General features: G+C 35.9%; 1 protein-coding gene across 2 annotated transcripts in view; it reads right to left on the reverse strand.

Moving 5' to 3' along the window:
• The window catches only part of VPS50 (VPS50 subunit of EARP/GARPII complex), an 86863-nt gene extending 71682 nt beyond the window's left edge, over positions 1-15181 (reverse strand). Inside the window, exons 1-4 of one of the 2 annotated variants that reach the window (XM_026675681.2) lie at positions 15028-15181; positions 13584-13652; positions 5882-6004; positions 5480-5551 (exon numbers count right to left, since the gene is read on the reverse strand). In XM_026675681.2, coding sequence (XP_026531466.1) covers positions 5480-5551; positions 5882-6004; positions 13584-13652; positions 15028-15060 — 297 coding nt within the window. In that variant the 5' untranslated portion in view covers positions 15061-15181. The remainder of the gene's footprint in view (positions 1-5479; positions 5552-5881; positions 6005-13583; positions 13653-15027) is intronic. The other variant, XM_087946364.1, reaches the window with a different exon arrangement.
• Between the last annotated feature and the right edge of the window lie 1167 nt (positions 15182-16348).

The raw sequence follows: 16348 nt of genomic DNA on the forward strand, positions 1-16348 counted from the left end.
GCTTTGCTAAAAATTTATTCAAGCAATAGAAGCTATATATCATAAGCAAACGGCAAAGGGAATGATAGAGGGAGAACTGACAGACTCTACTGATATAAGAAAAGGAACAAGACAAGGGTGCCCACTATCACCTTTGTTGTTTGTGTTAACTTTGGAAGTGCTAAATAGAAATGTTAGAGATGAAAAGAATATAAAAAGGATGAAAATTAAACAGAATTTAAGTTGCAAGCATTCACAGATGATCTGCTTTTCATTTTAGAAGACCCACTAGAAACAGCATCAAAATTGATAGAGGAGATAGAGGCATATGGAAAAGTGGCTGGTTTGAAAATAAACAAAGATAAGACAAAGATCTTGACAAAGAATATGCTATCAAGACAAAAGGAAGAACTGGCAGATCTATTGAAAATTCAGGTCAGGAATAAGATTAAGTACTTGGGGATACATTTGACAGCAAGATGCAGTACAATAAAAGAGAATAATTATATCAAACTTAAGCAGCAGATAGCGTTAAGATTTGGCAAAATGGGAAAATGTCATTAATAGGGAGAATATCAACAATCAAGATGAATATACTACCCAGAATTTTATATTTGTTCCAAACAATTCCAATTAGGCTTGGAAAAGACTACTTTGAAGATTTAAATAAAATTGCGTTGAAATATATATGGCAAGGAAAGAAAGCGAGAATAAAGCTAAAGCTTTTGCCAGATGCTAGAATAAGAGGAGGATTTGGTTTGCCTAATTGGGAGTTGTATTACCAAGCTACAAATTTGATGTGGGTTAAGGAATGGATAACATTAAGAAACACTAGATTGTTGACATCAGAAGGACATGATCTGTTGTTGGGGTGGCATACTTTTCTATGGTATAAAGGAACTAAATTACAGGGGTATTTTAGAAGACATTATATATGGGAGTCTCTGTGGTTAAACTGGGAGAAGATTAAAAGACAATGTTATTTGAAAATTCCAGTCTGGCTATTGACTATTGAAGCATTTTCTTATCCTATAATATATAAAAAGGAACAAACATATATGGTGAAATATTGAATGAAAAGGGTGAACTTAAATCTATACAAAAACTAGAGGAACAAGGTATAAAGATGAATTGGTTTTCATATGCGCAAATACATTCAAGGTATGATAAAGATTCTAAAACAGAAGGTTTCTATGATAAATTGACTGATTTAGATAAGATTTTGACAGGTACTGATGAAAAGGTGATTAAAAATTGTATGGATATTTACTAGAAATTAAACTAGAAGAACAAGTTAAAGAAACTGATTGCTTGGGGGAAGAATTTTGGATATGGGATTGATCTAGAGAAATGGCAAAAATTGTGGTCTCAAAATTATAAAATGACAATGTCAACAGCATATAAAGAAAATTTGTGTAAGATGTTTTACAGGTGGCATTTTCCCTCAACAAGAATAGCAAGAATGTTCAAGAATAAATCCGAAAAATGTTGGAAATGTCACCAGACACCTGGCTCATATTACCATATGTGGTGGACTTGTGCGGATGCTAAAAAATATTGGACTAAAATCCACACATGGTTGGAAAAAATGACAAAAAAACATATAGATTTGAAACCAGACATATTTTTATTGGGAATTTTACCTGAAATATATAGTAAAGACTTGAAATACCTGATTGTAAATGTATTAACAGCAGCTAGGATTGTATTTGCTATAAACTGGAAAAATGAGAAAATACCATCACAGGAGGAAATTATTAAGAAAATATTGGAATGTGCCGAAATGAGCAGATTGACATTTGAAATTAGAGAACAGGATGATAAACAATTTTATAAAGTTTGGGATCTATTCTATCAATGGTTAGACAATAAAGTATAGTAAGTAACGAAATATATAGACTTTTAGAAAATACTAAATATATAAAGATGTATTATTTTCTTATTATACCTACAAAATGATTTTAGGATAGATTTGGGGTGATAATATGAATTGTCACAAAACAAATTAAGTAAAATATGATTATTTCCTAAAGCATGAATGAATAAAAGTATAGTCAAATGATTAATAATGATACTAATGTATTTAGTATTGGATTGAAAATACGAGATCATATACAATGTAATTGTAATTGAAGACTACGAAATGGAAGCACAAAACAATTTGTAAACCAACCAGCACACTGTATGTACATATATGGAAGATGGCCTGATGTTTTTATGTTTTGTTTGTGTATGTTTGTTTTAAAAACCAATAAAAATTTATTTTAAAAAATGGTTTTCATCCAAAATCCGAAGTACAAATGAAATTGGACCTTCCACCCAATGCAAACTGAAGAACATACGTGAATAAAAATTAAGGTGCTACATAGTACAAAAAGCCAAATGTAGAGCATGTAGTATGTTATAATTATGATTCATCTATAAAGAGTGAAAGAAATCTGCATTTTTAAACAATATATTCTCTGAATATATTCTCTAAAGGGCAAGGTTATAGAATGCAGTATTACTCCAGTTAAGTTAAAAATAATAATTGTTTTCCTGTTTAATAAATTCTTTTTCCCATTCTGAATTCCAGTATATGAAAATTGCATTTTGCAAGAAATGAACAAGACAAGCATCTTTTATTTATTATTCAATTATAGCTGGTTTTCTGGAGGGACAGGGAAATAATCATGTTATACTGATTCCTTCAAAGCATTAACTTTTCTTTATTTGTCTATATCATTCAAATTATAATACACTTCCTAAAGAAAGCAAGATTCCCAACATCTAATTCCTACATGCAGAGGGTAGCAGCCACAAATCATCCTTTGTAAGCAGGTGAAAAAGATGACAAATTAAATGATCACTCCCCATCTCTCCCTTTGATGTGCAGAAAATTTGAAAGCCTCCTAAGAAGCTAAATTATTTTTGAATCTCTGCTAATTATGTCAACTTCTTCACAACCACCAGACTGGATTTATACACTATGTTAAGTTATGCTATTTCTTTTGTTCGGGTTTATGGTGTGGTGGTACATTAACTCAGACAGATTGTATATCCAAACTGTAGTTAACAGGCTTAGTATTGTTTAGTAGATTTCAGAGAACCGCAAAAATAATGCTTGACTAGAAATTATTGTAAACTCGTTTTCAAAACTCAAAGTAGAGTTTAGAGACCAGCATAATTAAATTGCTGTTACCGTATTTGCCGGCGTATAAGATGACTTTTTTGCCCTGAAAAACATGCCTCCAAGTGGGGGTCGTCTTATATGCCGGCAAATATGTTGTCACTCGCGTGCAAGAGCGACGGGGGCGGAGCTCCAGCAACTGCATGAAGCCCCTTCAAGCCCAGCCGGAGTCTCTCTTCCTCCTCCTCCCCCCACCCCCCCCCAGTGGCAGAAACTTCGCTGCACGTGGGGACGAATGGAGGGGTGGGAGAGCAGCGACGCCGCTCAAAGCTGAAAGCGCCATCCTTGCTTTTTGCGCTTCAGGAAGAGTTCGTGTTTTTTTTTTTTGTTTTTCTCCCAGGAATGGGATGCTGCTCGTGCGATTTTCTTTGGGAAGTTTTCTCTTCCCAGTTTCAGCCTTTGCTCGAATCCTCCCCCCCGCCACCCCCAGATTCACTTCTGGAAAGGATGCTTGTGTAACTCTTTTCCTAAGCGTTGCTGGGGTGGGGGGCAGTGTGCAGCGTGAGCGAGAGGCTCCTTTCCTTTCTCCCTGAGCGCAAAACCGCCTGCTTTCTTCTCTCTCTTGGACGGACCGAGCAAGGCTAATAAGATAATAATAAGATAATAAGATAAGATCCTAAGCGCGTTGTGGAAACAGATCTGGATCTCGTTGGAGCAAGGTAGCAAATGAATGAACTGGACTTTTGGCAAATCTCGGGTAGGAACTCGACGCTTTCTGGAAAGTTAGTGAGCAGGAAAATAGACATCCTTTCCGCTTTCTCCTAGCGTGGGTATCTCATTATCCCCTCCCTGTAAGAAGTAACAACCACAAAGCCAAGGGAAAAAAGGACCAGTTTCTTGTGCCTGATCAGTGGCGGCCCTTTCGCACTCAGAACTCTCTCCTTTGCGCTCGTCCACGGTCCAGTGACCGAGCCTCCCCGCGTGGAAATAAGGAGGCCTTCTCCCCCCCCACGCCCCCAGCCCCCAACAGTGAGCTGCACATGCGCCAGACTGCTCCGGCAAGCTCGCCATCCGAGTGCAGCCAGAACGATGCGCAGGAAAAAGCCACAGTAGGAAGTAAAGATTTCTCCCCCCCACCCCCTCTCTCTGAAATAATTAATATCGCAATCAGTGTGGTGCACCCTTGGAGACAAATTGGTTGGCGAGGTGGAAAGATATTAAGAAACAACTCGACTGTTTTTCGTCCAGTTTTATTTTTATTTATTTATTTTCCCCTGAAAAAAGCAGATCGCTCAACGGTGTCACAAAGAAAGGGAGAGGAATTGAGTGCCAGCCTGAGAAAGGCGAAGCTGCCTCTCTAAAGCATTTTGGTGGCTTTGTAAGTTTGGGGGAAAGGGGCGGGGGTGTCAATCAAGAATTATATCCAGAATACCCCAAGTGTTACAACTTACCGTATTTGCCGGCGTATAAGATGACTTTTTTGCCCTGAAAACATGCCTCCAAGTGGGGTTGCCTTATACGGCGCAGTATATAACAAACTCTATATTTTGAGTGGAAATGTTGGGGGCTCGTCTTATACGCCCAGTCGTCTTATATGCCGGCAAATACGGTAATTAATATCAATTACTCAGCAAGCAAACCAAGTCAGCCATGGGCAACTTTTGGAGGTTTCCGTACAATTAGGAGGCCTATTAGTGTATTTAGCATAAGTAAAAATATTCCAACATCTTGGTCTTGAATAACTGATATCTCTCAAATGCTTTCAACTGGATATGCCAAGAATTGAACTCTAACATTTAAAGGCAAGTTCTATATTGTCCCACGGAGTTATAAGAAGGTTAAGAAGTCTGCTATTATCCAAGTATTTTGAACTTTAATAGCCCCATCAGTCCAACTTAACCATGACCAATGGCAAAAGGCTGGAATGTTATAGCTCATGACATTAAAGCAATATATAAATAAAACAGCAGAAAGTAAAATGTGATCATCTTAATTATAATTTCTGACTCACTTCAATCTGTTTTCAAGGTCATATAATCAGTGGTGGGCTTCTACCGGTTTCACAAAGGATTTGGTGAAACACATTACAAAACCACCATTTTACAGCTTTAAAACTTACTTTCTGCTGCAACACCGGTGAGTAAAACAACTGAGGAGCGGTAATCTGCTGTGCCACGCCTCAGCTGAACTTCAAAACTAGAGAAATAAAGGACAGACTAAAGCAGGGGCTGGTGGGTGGGCCCAACCAATCGCCAGAGCACAGGGTTCGCCCGAACCCATGCAAACCGTTGAGCAGCCCACCCCTGCATATATAACTGTTCTGAGAAGTAATGAGATTTATGGAAATCAATAAAACAAGCAGGGAAGAACAAGAAAGAACTTTCTACTTACAGCTGCTTGCTGCTGCTTTAGTTTGTCTCTATACTCTTCCAGTTCCTGAAGACTAAGAACAGTTGGCAGCTTCTACAGATAAGCACAATCAAAATCCATTTTAAAAACAGACACAAGATCCATCTAGGGGGCAAAATTCTTGAAAAATGTGACTTGACTCAGGTAAAGTAAAATAAGAAAAAACATGGCTGCTATATTTATTTTGTAGATTTTTAAAAAAAATATTTTCTGATTTTAGAATTGTAAGCCACTCAGAGTAATTTAATTAAATTGAGCAAGCTATAGAAATTGATTGAATGAATAAAAATTGTTCTCTTTTAATGGCAGTGACAGAGCAATGAAGATCAAAGTATATTATCAAGAGAGAGAAAATACACTGTTATTCCAATTCAGTGTTCTTACCTCTAACTCATACTTAACAATATCAAAGGAATCATTGGAAAAATAGATTTCTTCAATGCTGTTAATTATTTCCTGCTGGGCCTGAGGATCAGTTGGTTGCTCCCGGAGTTCTCTAAGTTCTTCCTTCAATATATGACAGAAAATGATGTATCACCAATTTATTTTTAAAAAGCATATAAAAGGCAAGCCATAGGAGTTTCATATATATATTGCAAAAGACATTTGCCTCTGAATAAATTCGTTTACTCAATAAATCATGATTAAAATGTAACTCTGTAGACTTGAACATTGAAACTTATTAGTTCAATCCAGCTGGACTCCAAGTAGAATACAATCCATAAAATATAGTTAATAGTAATGTAGTAATATATATCCAATATCCAATTATAATGTATATAATTATAATTATCAAAGTAGCAAGCCGTTCTAGTTGTTCCTCTCAATTTTGCAGCAAAAATTAGAAATAATTGCAGTTAAAAATGGACCCCAATAAAATTTTACATTTTATAATTTTAATTGCAAGATAGCTCTAGTAGGATAAGGTACACATTTGATTAAACAGGCCCTGAAATCCTTATGTGGATTCCAACTATATGCAACTTACACATATATCCACAATTTTCAACATATAAATACATCTGAAACAATGCATTTACTGAGCTAATATATTTACAAGACAGATGTTTCATTTTTCACTCTTAAAATTTACAAAACTGTAACATTTTGGAAAATACAGTAACAGTTCTACTTCTTGTATTTAGTTAACTGTACTTGAATATTAAATATGCTTTTGATAAAAGTATGGTTTAATTATTACAATACATTTGCATAAAACTCTGCCTAGATCGGGGGTGTCATACTCGATTTCATTGAGGGCTGAATCAGGGTTGTGTTTGATCTCGGGGGGCTGGGATGGGCTTGGCCATCTCAATGTCACTCGTGTGATCAAATGCCACTTTTGCTAGTAGTTTGTTTTGCTAGCACTCTGCCAGTGAGTGGGTACTGCCCTCACGAACTCCATTTTTGCTGGCAGAGTCACCACAGGCTGTTCCTTTGCTGTTTCCAGGGCAGCCCCGCAGGCCTGATTCAACCCATGGGTCTTGAATTTGACACCCCTGGCCGAGATTGTTCTAAAAGCTATTGCATTTGTTCTTTGAATTGCTTCCTACTTCCATAACTAAGCATATCCAAAGAGAAACTAATCAGAGACAAACTGAAATCAGCAATCATATAATGAAACCTCAGAGTGTGGAACAAAAATAAAACATGACAGAGTTGCCACTGGGAAGCTGGAAGGGAACCTAGCAATCAATTTCACATAGGCTTTAGCTTTCCCTGCTGTATTCTAACATATAGAAATGAGACAGTATATCTTATGTGGGGAAATAACTGAAAAATGGACATTCCACCTTGAAAACATGAGTTAGAGTCTTAGCCTTATGAATAAATTACATGTTTTGTTAGCAACTCAAAAGATATTTTGCAAAAAGAATCCCCCAAAATTTTGAAAGAGGGGTTTAATGGAATCACATGGAATAATTTCTGATCCAACTACACCACATAGGATGAAAAGAAAACATGTTCACTGAAAAAAATGCCAGTCAGATCATGCACTAACTAATTCTTTCTTTTAGCAAAACTGTACTTTTAGAATTACACAGAAGTTCTCCATCAAGTTCCCTCTGCATGTTTTCACCATCCTCTTAAGTTTTATTAAAATGCCATCTTGAGGAATCTCTTTGAAATTGCAGTTTTAATAATATGCTATGATTCTAAAATCCAAATATATAGCTATGATTCTAAAATCCAAATACTAAGAGCTGCAGTGTTGCAGTTGAATATTTTTAGAAAGTTCAATTTCAAACAACTTTTGAGATATTAAGAAAAGTTCTATGAGAAGGGAAGTCCACACGATAAACTAGTTTTAGAATTATTACACCTGCCCAATATTTTAATAGTGATAAAGAAACTGCATCCCATTAGCAGTTATTTGTCACTTTTAAATTAGTTGACATATCATAAATAACCATATTGTTTTAATCAACATATTCATTATATACATGTATCCATGATTGGAATAGTTGGAAATATTTTTTAAATGATTTATTCTAGGTTGCATGTAGTAGTATACTAGAATAACAATGGTGTTGGCTATATTTCTACTATATCACCACCCAGTCACTTGGTTGAGTTGGGCAGCTGTAGAAATTGAACAAACAAATAAACAAGCTCATATGTGTACCAACTGAGCAATTTTGCTGAAGAACTTTTATGTGAAAGCCTCCTCAGACAAACTATGCTAGTCAGTAAGAATCAATAGTAATGGGAGCTTTCTATTAATGACCAGGGTGCATGAAGAGTGCATCCTGAGAGTCCAGCAGCATACAAATTTAATAAAGACAGATAGAAATAAAATATATTTGTAAAACTAAAAGAAAGGGAAAAGATGGAATAGATGTGAATAAAAGTGAATTAATCTTATGTGGAGACGAATATGAGCATGGAATTAAAGGTGTGCATTTGTCATGAATATATGACAAAACACATGGATTGGTCTAAATTGTTGTGAATGCATATGAAATTAGCAAGTCATCAACTGGTAGTCATTTTACATTATATTTCAGTGAATTGCAATAGTGTGTCCTGATTATTGCTGGCATATTGCATGAACCTCCAAGTTAGTGGGGTTCAAGCAACTTTAATTCAAACCAGGATAATGGCTGTGTTGCCTCCTGGTCTATTTATGCTGAACTAAAAAAAACATTGTAAGCCCACTGAATTTTATATGGGAATCTCAGCATACAAATAAGATAGTAATTCATTATTTAGCTTTCTAACTAGCATGTTCCTACTCAGCATATCATCATCCTCACAGAAGCAACCCAATAAAACCATTATGATTTAATGTTACTTCTAATTTTGCTGAGATTAACAAATCTGTTAACTAGCAGGCTCCAGAATTCTTACCAACATAGGTTCCCCACTGACAGACTGCTGGAAAAATTAACAATTCCTTTTAGTTTTAGGTATTAAGGACAAGCAGACAACAAAATCATTAGTAGATTGTACTGACAAATATTTGTTAATGCATCCAATCTAAGATAGTAGCAGAAATGTGCAAAAAATTAAAGCTGAAACAGACTTGGAATCATCTCATTCCAACCTTACCAAAAATGGACTGGCCTGAAATATTGAGGCTGTGAAAAAGAAGAATTTATTTCTATAAGGTTCTATATTGACAATCACCAGGGGTGGAATGCTACCAGTTCTGCCCGGCTCTATAGAACTGGTAGCTCTGGCTTCCGGTTTTGCGTGGCTTCGGCGGCAGCAGGAATTCGCGACTGCCTGCGATTCCTGCTGCGCTTGCCGCCAAGGTGCCCCCGATCCAAATGGGTCAGGGGGATATGGCTGCCCTGTAAAGGCAGCCGAAGAGAGAGGGATCCGGACAGGGGTTTGGGGTGTCGCAGACCCTCCTCAGCCGGAAAACCCTTTTTCCCAAGGTGGTGGAGCGGTGGTCAGTAATGGCCGCCACAAAGAAGCCTGCAGCCGGGTAAGATTTGTGCTGGAGGAAGCAGGAGAAGTGAAAGTGCTGGCTGAGCCGGGACAATAACAACTCTTAAACATCCTGGAAACTGAATTGCTTTAATTGCCTGAAAGATACATTGTATCCCTAAGAAGATTGGAAAGCGGCGGAGAAAGCTGTCAAGGGAAAGGTTTTTTTTCTTCACTCTCCCACCCCATAGAAATAGCAGACGGAGATCTGGAAAATCTATTTGGGCACCGAAGGTAACTCAATTTGAAAGTTAAAGCCAAGGGATAAATGATTCCTGGACATTGGATTTAACAACTTAAGAAATCGGAAAACCCGCATTGGAGGTATGGATTTCTGAACATTTAAAGGAAAATTGTTGTTGTAAGTGGGAAGGGAGAGGGGAAAAAAATGGAGCAGAATTTGAAAAAGGAGGAGATTGCCTAGAACTTTAAAGAAAGACATATCTTAATTGGAACTCTTTGATTAAACAGTAACCCCAGAAAGAGAAATAGAAGAAAGAAAAAAAGTATTAAAATAAATAGTTTATTTGGATTCTTTGGTGACTTTAGAACTTTTTGGAATTATTCTTGATTAAAAATACTTGGGTGGTTGTTTTGGAAAAAATTCTCTCTTCACGATGGCATTGCTCGTGGATGAACTAAAATTGAATATCAAAAATATAAAAAGAAGAACAAGATGGAAAAGATACTTTGGGCACTCTTTTTCAATTTCTAGAAATGGCGGTATGCACTTATGAAAAATTGACTACGCAGCAGGACGACTGGGACAAAGAAGAAGAAGAAGAAGCCATCTTTGATGAACAATTGGTTCTTTTTGGGGAGGAGGAGAAAGAGGAAAAGAAAAAGGGGATTTTAAGGCTTGAAAAAACAACCAAAAAAAGAGAAAAATGAGATGAAAGGTGGATACAAGGTTAGAAAACAACAGAAAGGGGGAAAGCAGAAGAAGAAAATGGAGGAGGAGAGACAAAGGGGTAAAAAGGGCAAGGAGAAGAATAAGCAAGAGAGAAAGGAGGGGATAAGAAGCCTTAATGGTGGGAAGCAAGATTTAAAGAAACAAAACTTATTTAGAGACAATGGGTAAATTTACTTGAAAAAGGGATTCTGGAAGGTACATAAGATTGTGTTTTTATATGTGTATTTAGAATAAAATGTTTAAGATATAAATGAGTATTAATATATATGATTAGCTTTTTAATGGTATTGATAGTGGTCTTATATGCTTTTATTTTGTTATTGTTGTGTTTTCGCCCTTCTCATAAAATTTATTGTGTAACTTTAGAATGTACTAAACAGAATCCCAATATAAATTAAGTATAAATTAAGTATTATTAAGCTAGGGGAAAGAGTCAAAGGCGTCACTCCAATCAGTGTACAGGAGAAATATATTTAAAGAGAAAAGATGAATGGATAGCTGGAAATAGAACAGACAAAGAATGATAAGTATTATGAATTGAATTGAGATGAGATAAATAAAATAAAACTAAGAAAGATAAAAAGAGGGAAGAAGCTATATAGAAAATTGAAAATGGTAATAAGATATGGAATGATATATAAAATGAATATGATTTTTGAATTTGTGTCTGTGCGAAGAGTTTTAACCGGGATCAAGCAGCTTTCAGAAAAGATGTCTTATGTTTTTTATGTTTTATGTTTTGTTTGTTTGTGTATTGTTTTTGAAAGGCAATAAAATTTTAATTAGCAAGAAATATAATTTGGATAATAGAATGAAAAGGAGAAGTTGGGATAAGATACGAAGTTGAACAGATAACGTAAATATATATATTATAATTTGGAACTATTTTGTATGTTCTATTGGTTTTCTTAGAAAAGATCTTTTATGTTATTATGCCTTGATTGTTTGTGTATTGTTTTGTAAAACTAATAAAATTTGTCTTTAAAAAAAAGAACTGGTAGCTCTGAAGAGCAGCAGACACTGAACCGGTTCTGTGTTTGCTGCTGTTTGGCCCACCCACCTGCTCGGGCTCTTACCTGTCCTTTATTTCCTGCTTTTTCAAACTCAGCTGCTTTGCGCGGCACAGCTGAGGTTGAAAAAGCAGGAAAAAAGTCACTTTTACAAATGCTGCGCACCTGCACGCAGTGCTTTTCAGCTGTCCAGGTGGCACAGCTGAAGGTTTTTACACACACACACACACAGCGCATCAGGTGCTAAACAAACTGGTAGTAACACGGTTGAATCCCGCTCCTGACAATCACCATCCCAATATAATCATTAATCATCTTTAAACTGCCTTTTTTGACATATCTATAGCTATGTCAAAAAAGGCAGTTTAAATATGATTTCATTCATATGTTTTCATGACTTCATGTATCTGCATTTCATGACATAAATACATTTTTGCAATAATCCACAAAAATAGATGAATTTAGAGGAGCTATTTGAGAGTTAAATGTTTTAACCTTCTTCAATAACATGCATACCTCAAGAAAGGTTAAAATATGAGAGGATTTTTTGGTATGGCTGCAAAAAACTAATAAGACAACAGAAATATGCAAACATATGAAAAGAAAATGGAGGATTACAAATATCTTCTAAAAATTCTTGTGAACACAGAAGTTGCAACAGATTTCACAACTGCTCAGCAACTCTACATCATTCCCTTCCCCAACTTAAATTCATCCTTCATTCCAATTTAACATATGCAGAATGAGTTACTATGAAATCAGCTGCAACTGATGCATCAACCAGAATAGCCAGATTCTAATAAAGTGGAAACTCTGACATCAATGGCAGTGAGAGTCATAAAATATATAAGGTATCCTCAAATAGTTGCTGGAAATATAAAATTCAAATATGAACTGTTAAGGTATAGATATTTAAGAGCAGATCAGCAGCTGTAAAGCTGATGCCATGTAAAGCTGATGCAATGAAGATGAATCAGCATAGCATGGGTATTGCTCTTTTAAGACAAAGAATGGATCCACAGAAGTGTTACCTCTTTTAAGAGGTGTCTATTTAAAGACAGCCATTAGAGGGCGAGTTCTCTCTCCTTTGTGTCCTATCTTCATTGCAGTGTAGAGTTAAGAAGATGCTTGTCAGGTATTTGCCTACCAAGTATATGTGTGATATATAAACCACTGTTAAATGTCCAAGTTTCTGTGTGTTGTGCTTTCTTCTGGGTTGTCTCACAATAGTAATCATACTGCAAACACTCTGACATGAACCTTTTATTACATTTGGGGTTCTTGCAAATGAGCTAAGCAATATTTGTGGGAAATTAATAATGTAATAAAAATATTGAAAATTAATGTATAATTCAGACTGGAAACTTTTTTTGTTATACTTTATGGATAAAACTTTAGAAATATCACAGGGTATTTTTATGATTATATATGGTAACAGCAGCATGACATCTATATGCTCAGCATTGGAAAGATTCTATGATACCCACAAAAGAAGAATGGTTAATAAAGATGACACTGGCAACAAGGCCTAACTTAATGTCCTTTATGAGAGAAAAATCACTGAATAAATTCATCTATAATTGAAAGTGTTTTGTGGACATTTTTCAGGAGATTAAAAAAAATCTTATTTTGACATAAGGCTTTGATGAATGTTAAAATTTAAAATGAAAAAAAATTTCTTTCTTACCCCTTCTTTTGGGGAAAATGGACATTTTATCACACTATTAAACTAAGAGTCAAATATAAATGTTTCTTTTTGTATTTTTTTTACCCTTATCTTTTCTCTTGATTTTCTATATTACTCTATATTGTTTTATGTGTATGTTTTGTAAAATGTAATTAAATTATGTGATGCCAAATAGCAATAAGATTCATAACACATATGGGAATTGCCTGAAGTACTTTTATAAATTAAAGCTGCCATAGAATCCTAACAGAAAATATTAAACAATAACAAACAAGCAGAGATACATCCAATTATTAGAACAGGAAAGTGACTACCACAAAATTCACATCCTATCCAGTACTATTGCAGAATAGAAAGGACAAGGCTGACATATTGCTAAAGATCTCATCTGTCCTGACGCTAATGTCATTAACCCAATTTGATAAGGATGCTGACTTCTTTGCCCTGCCACAGCAGCTGTATGGAATACAAATAGATGCTACAGAAAACAAATTTAAAACAGAAATTGAAATTTTTTTTAACATACATATTCAGTCCTACCTTGCTTGGAATTCTGAAGTTCTCAGGGGGGCTCAAATCATGAATACTCTCCTGAGGACTTTTAAGACCCTTAATGGGGGGGAAAACAAATATGTCACTTTCTGCAGTCACAATAATTAAACAACAGATTAAGGAATACATGAGTGCTTCAACTAGTGCTTCAGACAGCACATATATTTGAAAAGCAAACCTTGGCAAACTCGAGCTATTCTCATGAACAAGGCTTTCCAGCTACAAATAGCTGAAAAACCTGTACAACAAAAGAACCTATATAATATAAGGATGGACTTCTTCTCAGGATAATACTTTACTACAATCTATGGAATGGAACTAATGGATGTTATAACCCAAACATTCTGAAAAACTCTTTATTTGCTCAATCTTAAGACTTATATCAGAGAAAAATTGCAAAAATGCTCGTTGAATAGCACAGAAAAATGAAGTGAGCTTTGAAACAAAATGTCCAATATTATTTTCTTAAAAACACTAAATATGAGATTTATGATCAAATCACAATTTTGAAATATTGTTCTTTTTTTTTTCAATTGTTCTCATCAAAAAAGCAGAATATATTGTATTAAGTCTCTCAAATTTTATCTGGCCCATTTTTGACCAAGAGTCCTGATGACTCATGTATTAAATTAGTAATCCCAACTGCCACCCTTGTGATGTTACCCTCAAATCTACAACCTTTGCATTTATCAATTGCTCCTAGCGTCCATCTATCTATTTAAATACCTTTTGTTATCAAATAGTATGAGAAAAGGTTCCAAGTTTAACTGATCATTACATTCTGAAATCATTTCCTCACAGAGAATTTAAACTGGGAAAACAAGCTCAACCTGAACAGCCACAATTCAATCTATTTATTAATTTGATTTGTCAATCACAAGATAAAAGGGTATAAGTATAAACATGAGTAAGAATACAGGAAATAGATACGAATAAATGGGGATAATAGGACAGGGACGGTAGGCATGATTGTGCACATGCTACAATGAATCTGGAGTCCTTACGCTGAATAAATAATCAGTGAAATAAATTACGTGACAACCCTGGAAACCTTCGTATACCTCGTTTATTCAGGCATCAGACCTCCCTCCCCAAATAATAGTAATAAACTATAAGCTTAAATCCTGTGCGCATTTACAAATATGCAAGTCCTATTTAACTGAACTCCTTTTTTAAAAAACCCACGCCAAACTGTATATTATCTATGTCAGAACGCATTTGGCCTTTTTAAAAAAGTAAATATAAGAGATTATCGTGGTTTTTCGTCTCGTTCAAAATCCCCCCTTTTAATTATAGGAACTCCGGCCTTGCGAAACACACACACCCTGACTCTCTTACTGCCTATGCCCTCTTCTGCAGAAATTGTCTCAGTTACATCCTTCTTAAACTCGCTTTATCAAACGTAGGCTTTCCGGCCTTCCCACCCAGCTACCTGTCGGGTCATCAGAGACTTTATTTTCTGCATGGTGACACAATTGCTGCCGGCAGGTCACTTGTTTCGCAAACTCCCTTCGACCATCGAACGCAGCTGCCTCTAACACACCGAAGCCATTTTGGGCATCACATGACCCGCCTTGTTTTCCTTCTGAATCATGGGATTTAGTGTTTGCAAGGGGAGCTTTGCTTCCGGATTTTGAACGCCGGCAGGCAGCTGAGAGAAATACAACTCCCACAAAGCTCAGCAGAATATGTTTCCTGTCTTTCCAGCTAGCGATTTTTCAGGAGGAAATATTCCTTTTAGCGATTTTTTAAAAAAACGAATTTAAAGGAACCATCTGATGCTTGGATGCGGTATTTGGTTATTTCCAGAAATGTATTTTTGCTTCTAATGGAATAATTGCGTGATCCAGGATACTAGCATCGATATGACTAGATGAGTTTGTAAACACCGAAACATCGCTGTGTAAATGCCAAGAGAATACGATGCTTCAAGACTGAGTTAACTTTATGAGCTGAAGAAAATGATTTGCAAGTTCTAATTGCACTCAAAATCAAAGTGGCAACCAAAACAACTCCCATAATATTGGTTTTATATGGCAATCCCACATTAATCAAGTTAAGGTGGAGGCTGCTGCATTTTGTTCTAGTTGCAGTTTCAGTGTGGTTTGCAAAGGCAATCCCATATATGGCAGATTACAACAGTTTATTGTGGGATAACTAAGGACCCTGCGCGGGAACAACGCCAGGAATATAATTATGAGGTATCGAGGTCATAATTGACTCCCCATGAAGACACACCCAGCGCCTTGCCGGTGCAGTGTCTACTGTTGATCGCTGATTGGCTGAAAGTAAGACTCCCTCGCTCTTTCATCAGCTGAGAACGAAGGACCACCCCTGGAGTGCATTCTATATTTTTCCATAGGAGTAAAAATTATACCTAGAGACCCTAGAGCTAAAGTTGCTATTGCTTCAGAGTTAGTCAGTTTTAAAAACTTGCAAAAATTCTATCATGCTGGGTTGAATCAAACTGTTTCTCCTCATCAAAATCCTTATGGTCTCAGGAATAGATTGAAAATTGCATAGTCTCATATAGAACTTCATCCTAATAAAGGCATTGTCTAACTTTTGCTTTTGCTATTTGGTTATCTATTGGCATGATTTATACTTTAGTGTGAATCTATGAAAAGCTATTTTTTTAGCTCCTAAAGTAATTATTGGAAGAATAGAAAGGAGAACCTACACACAGCGGAGCGAGCATAAAAAACATTACTTATTTCTTTATAACTGGGTACAATTAATAATATTTGTAAGCC

The sequence above is a fragment of the Notechis scutatus genome, chromosome Z (assembly GCF_049901735.1).
Source record: "Notechis scutatus isolate UNSWTSFEM ecotype Mainland chromosome Z, rNotScu1.2, whole genome shotgun sequence".
Classification (NCBI taxonomy): domain Eukaryota; kingdom Metazoa; phylum Chordata; class Lepidosauria; order Squamata; family Elapidae; genus Notechis; species Notechis scutatus.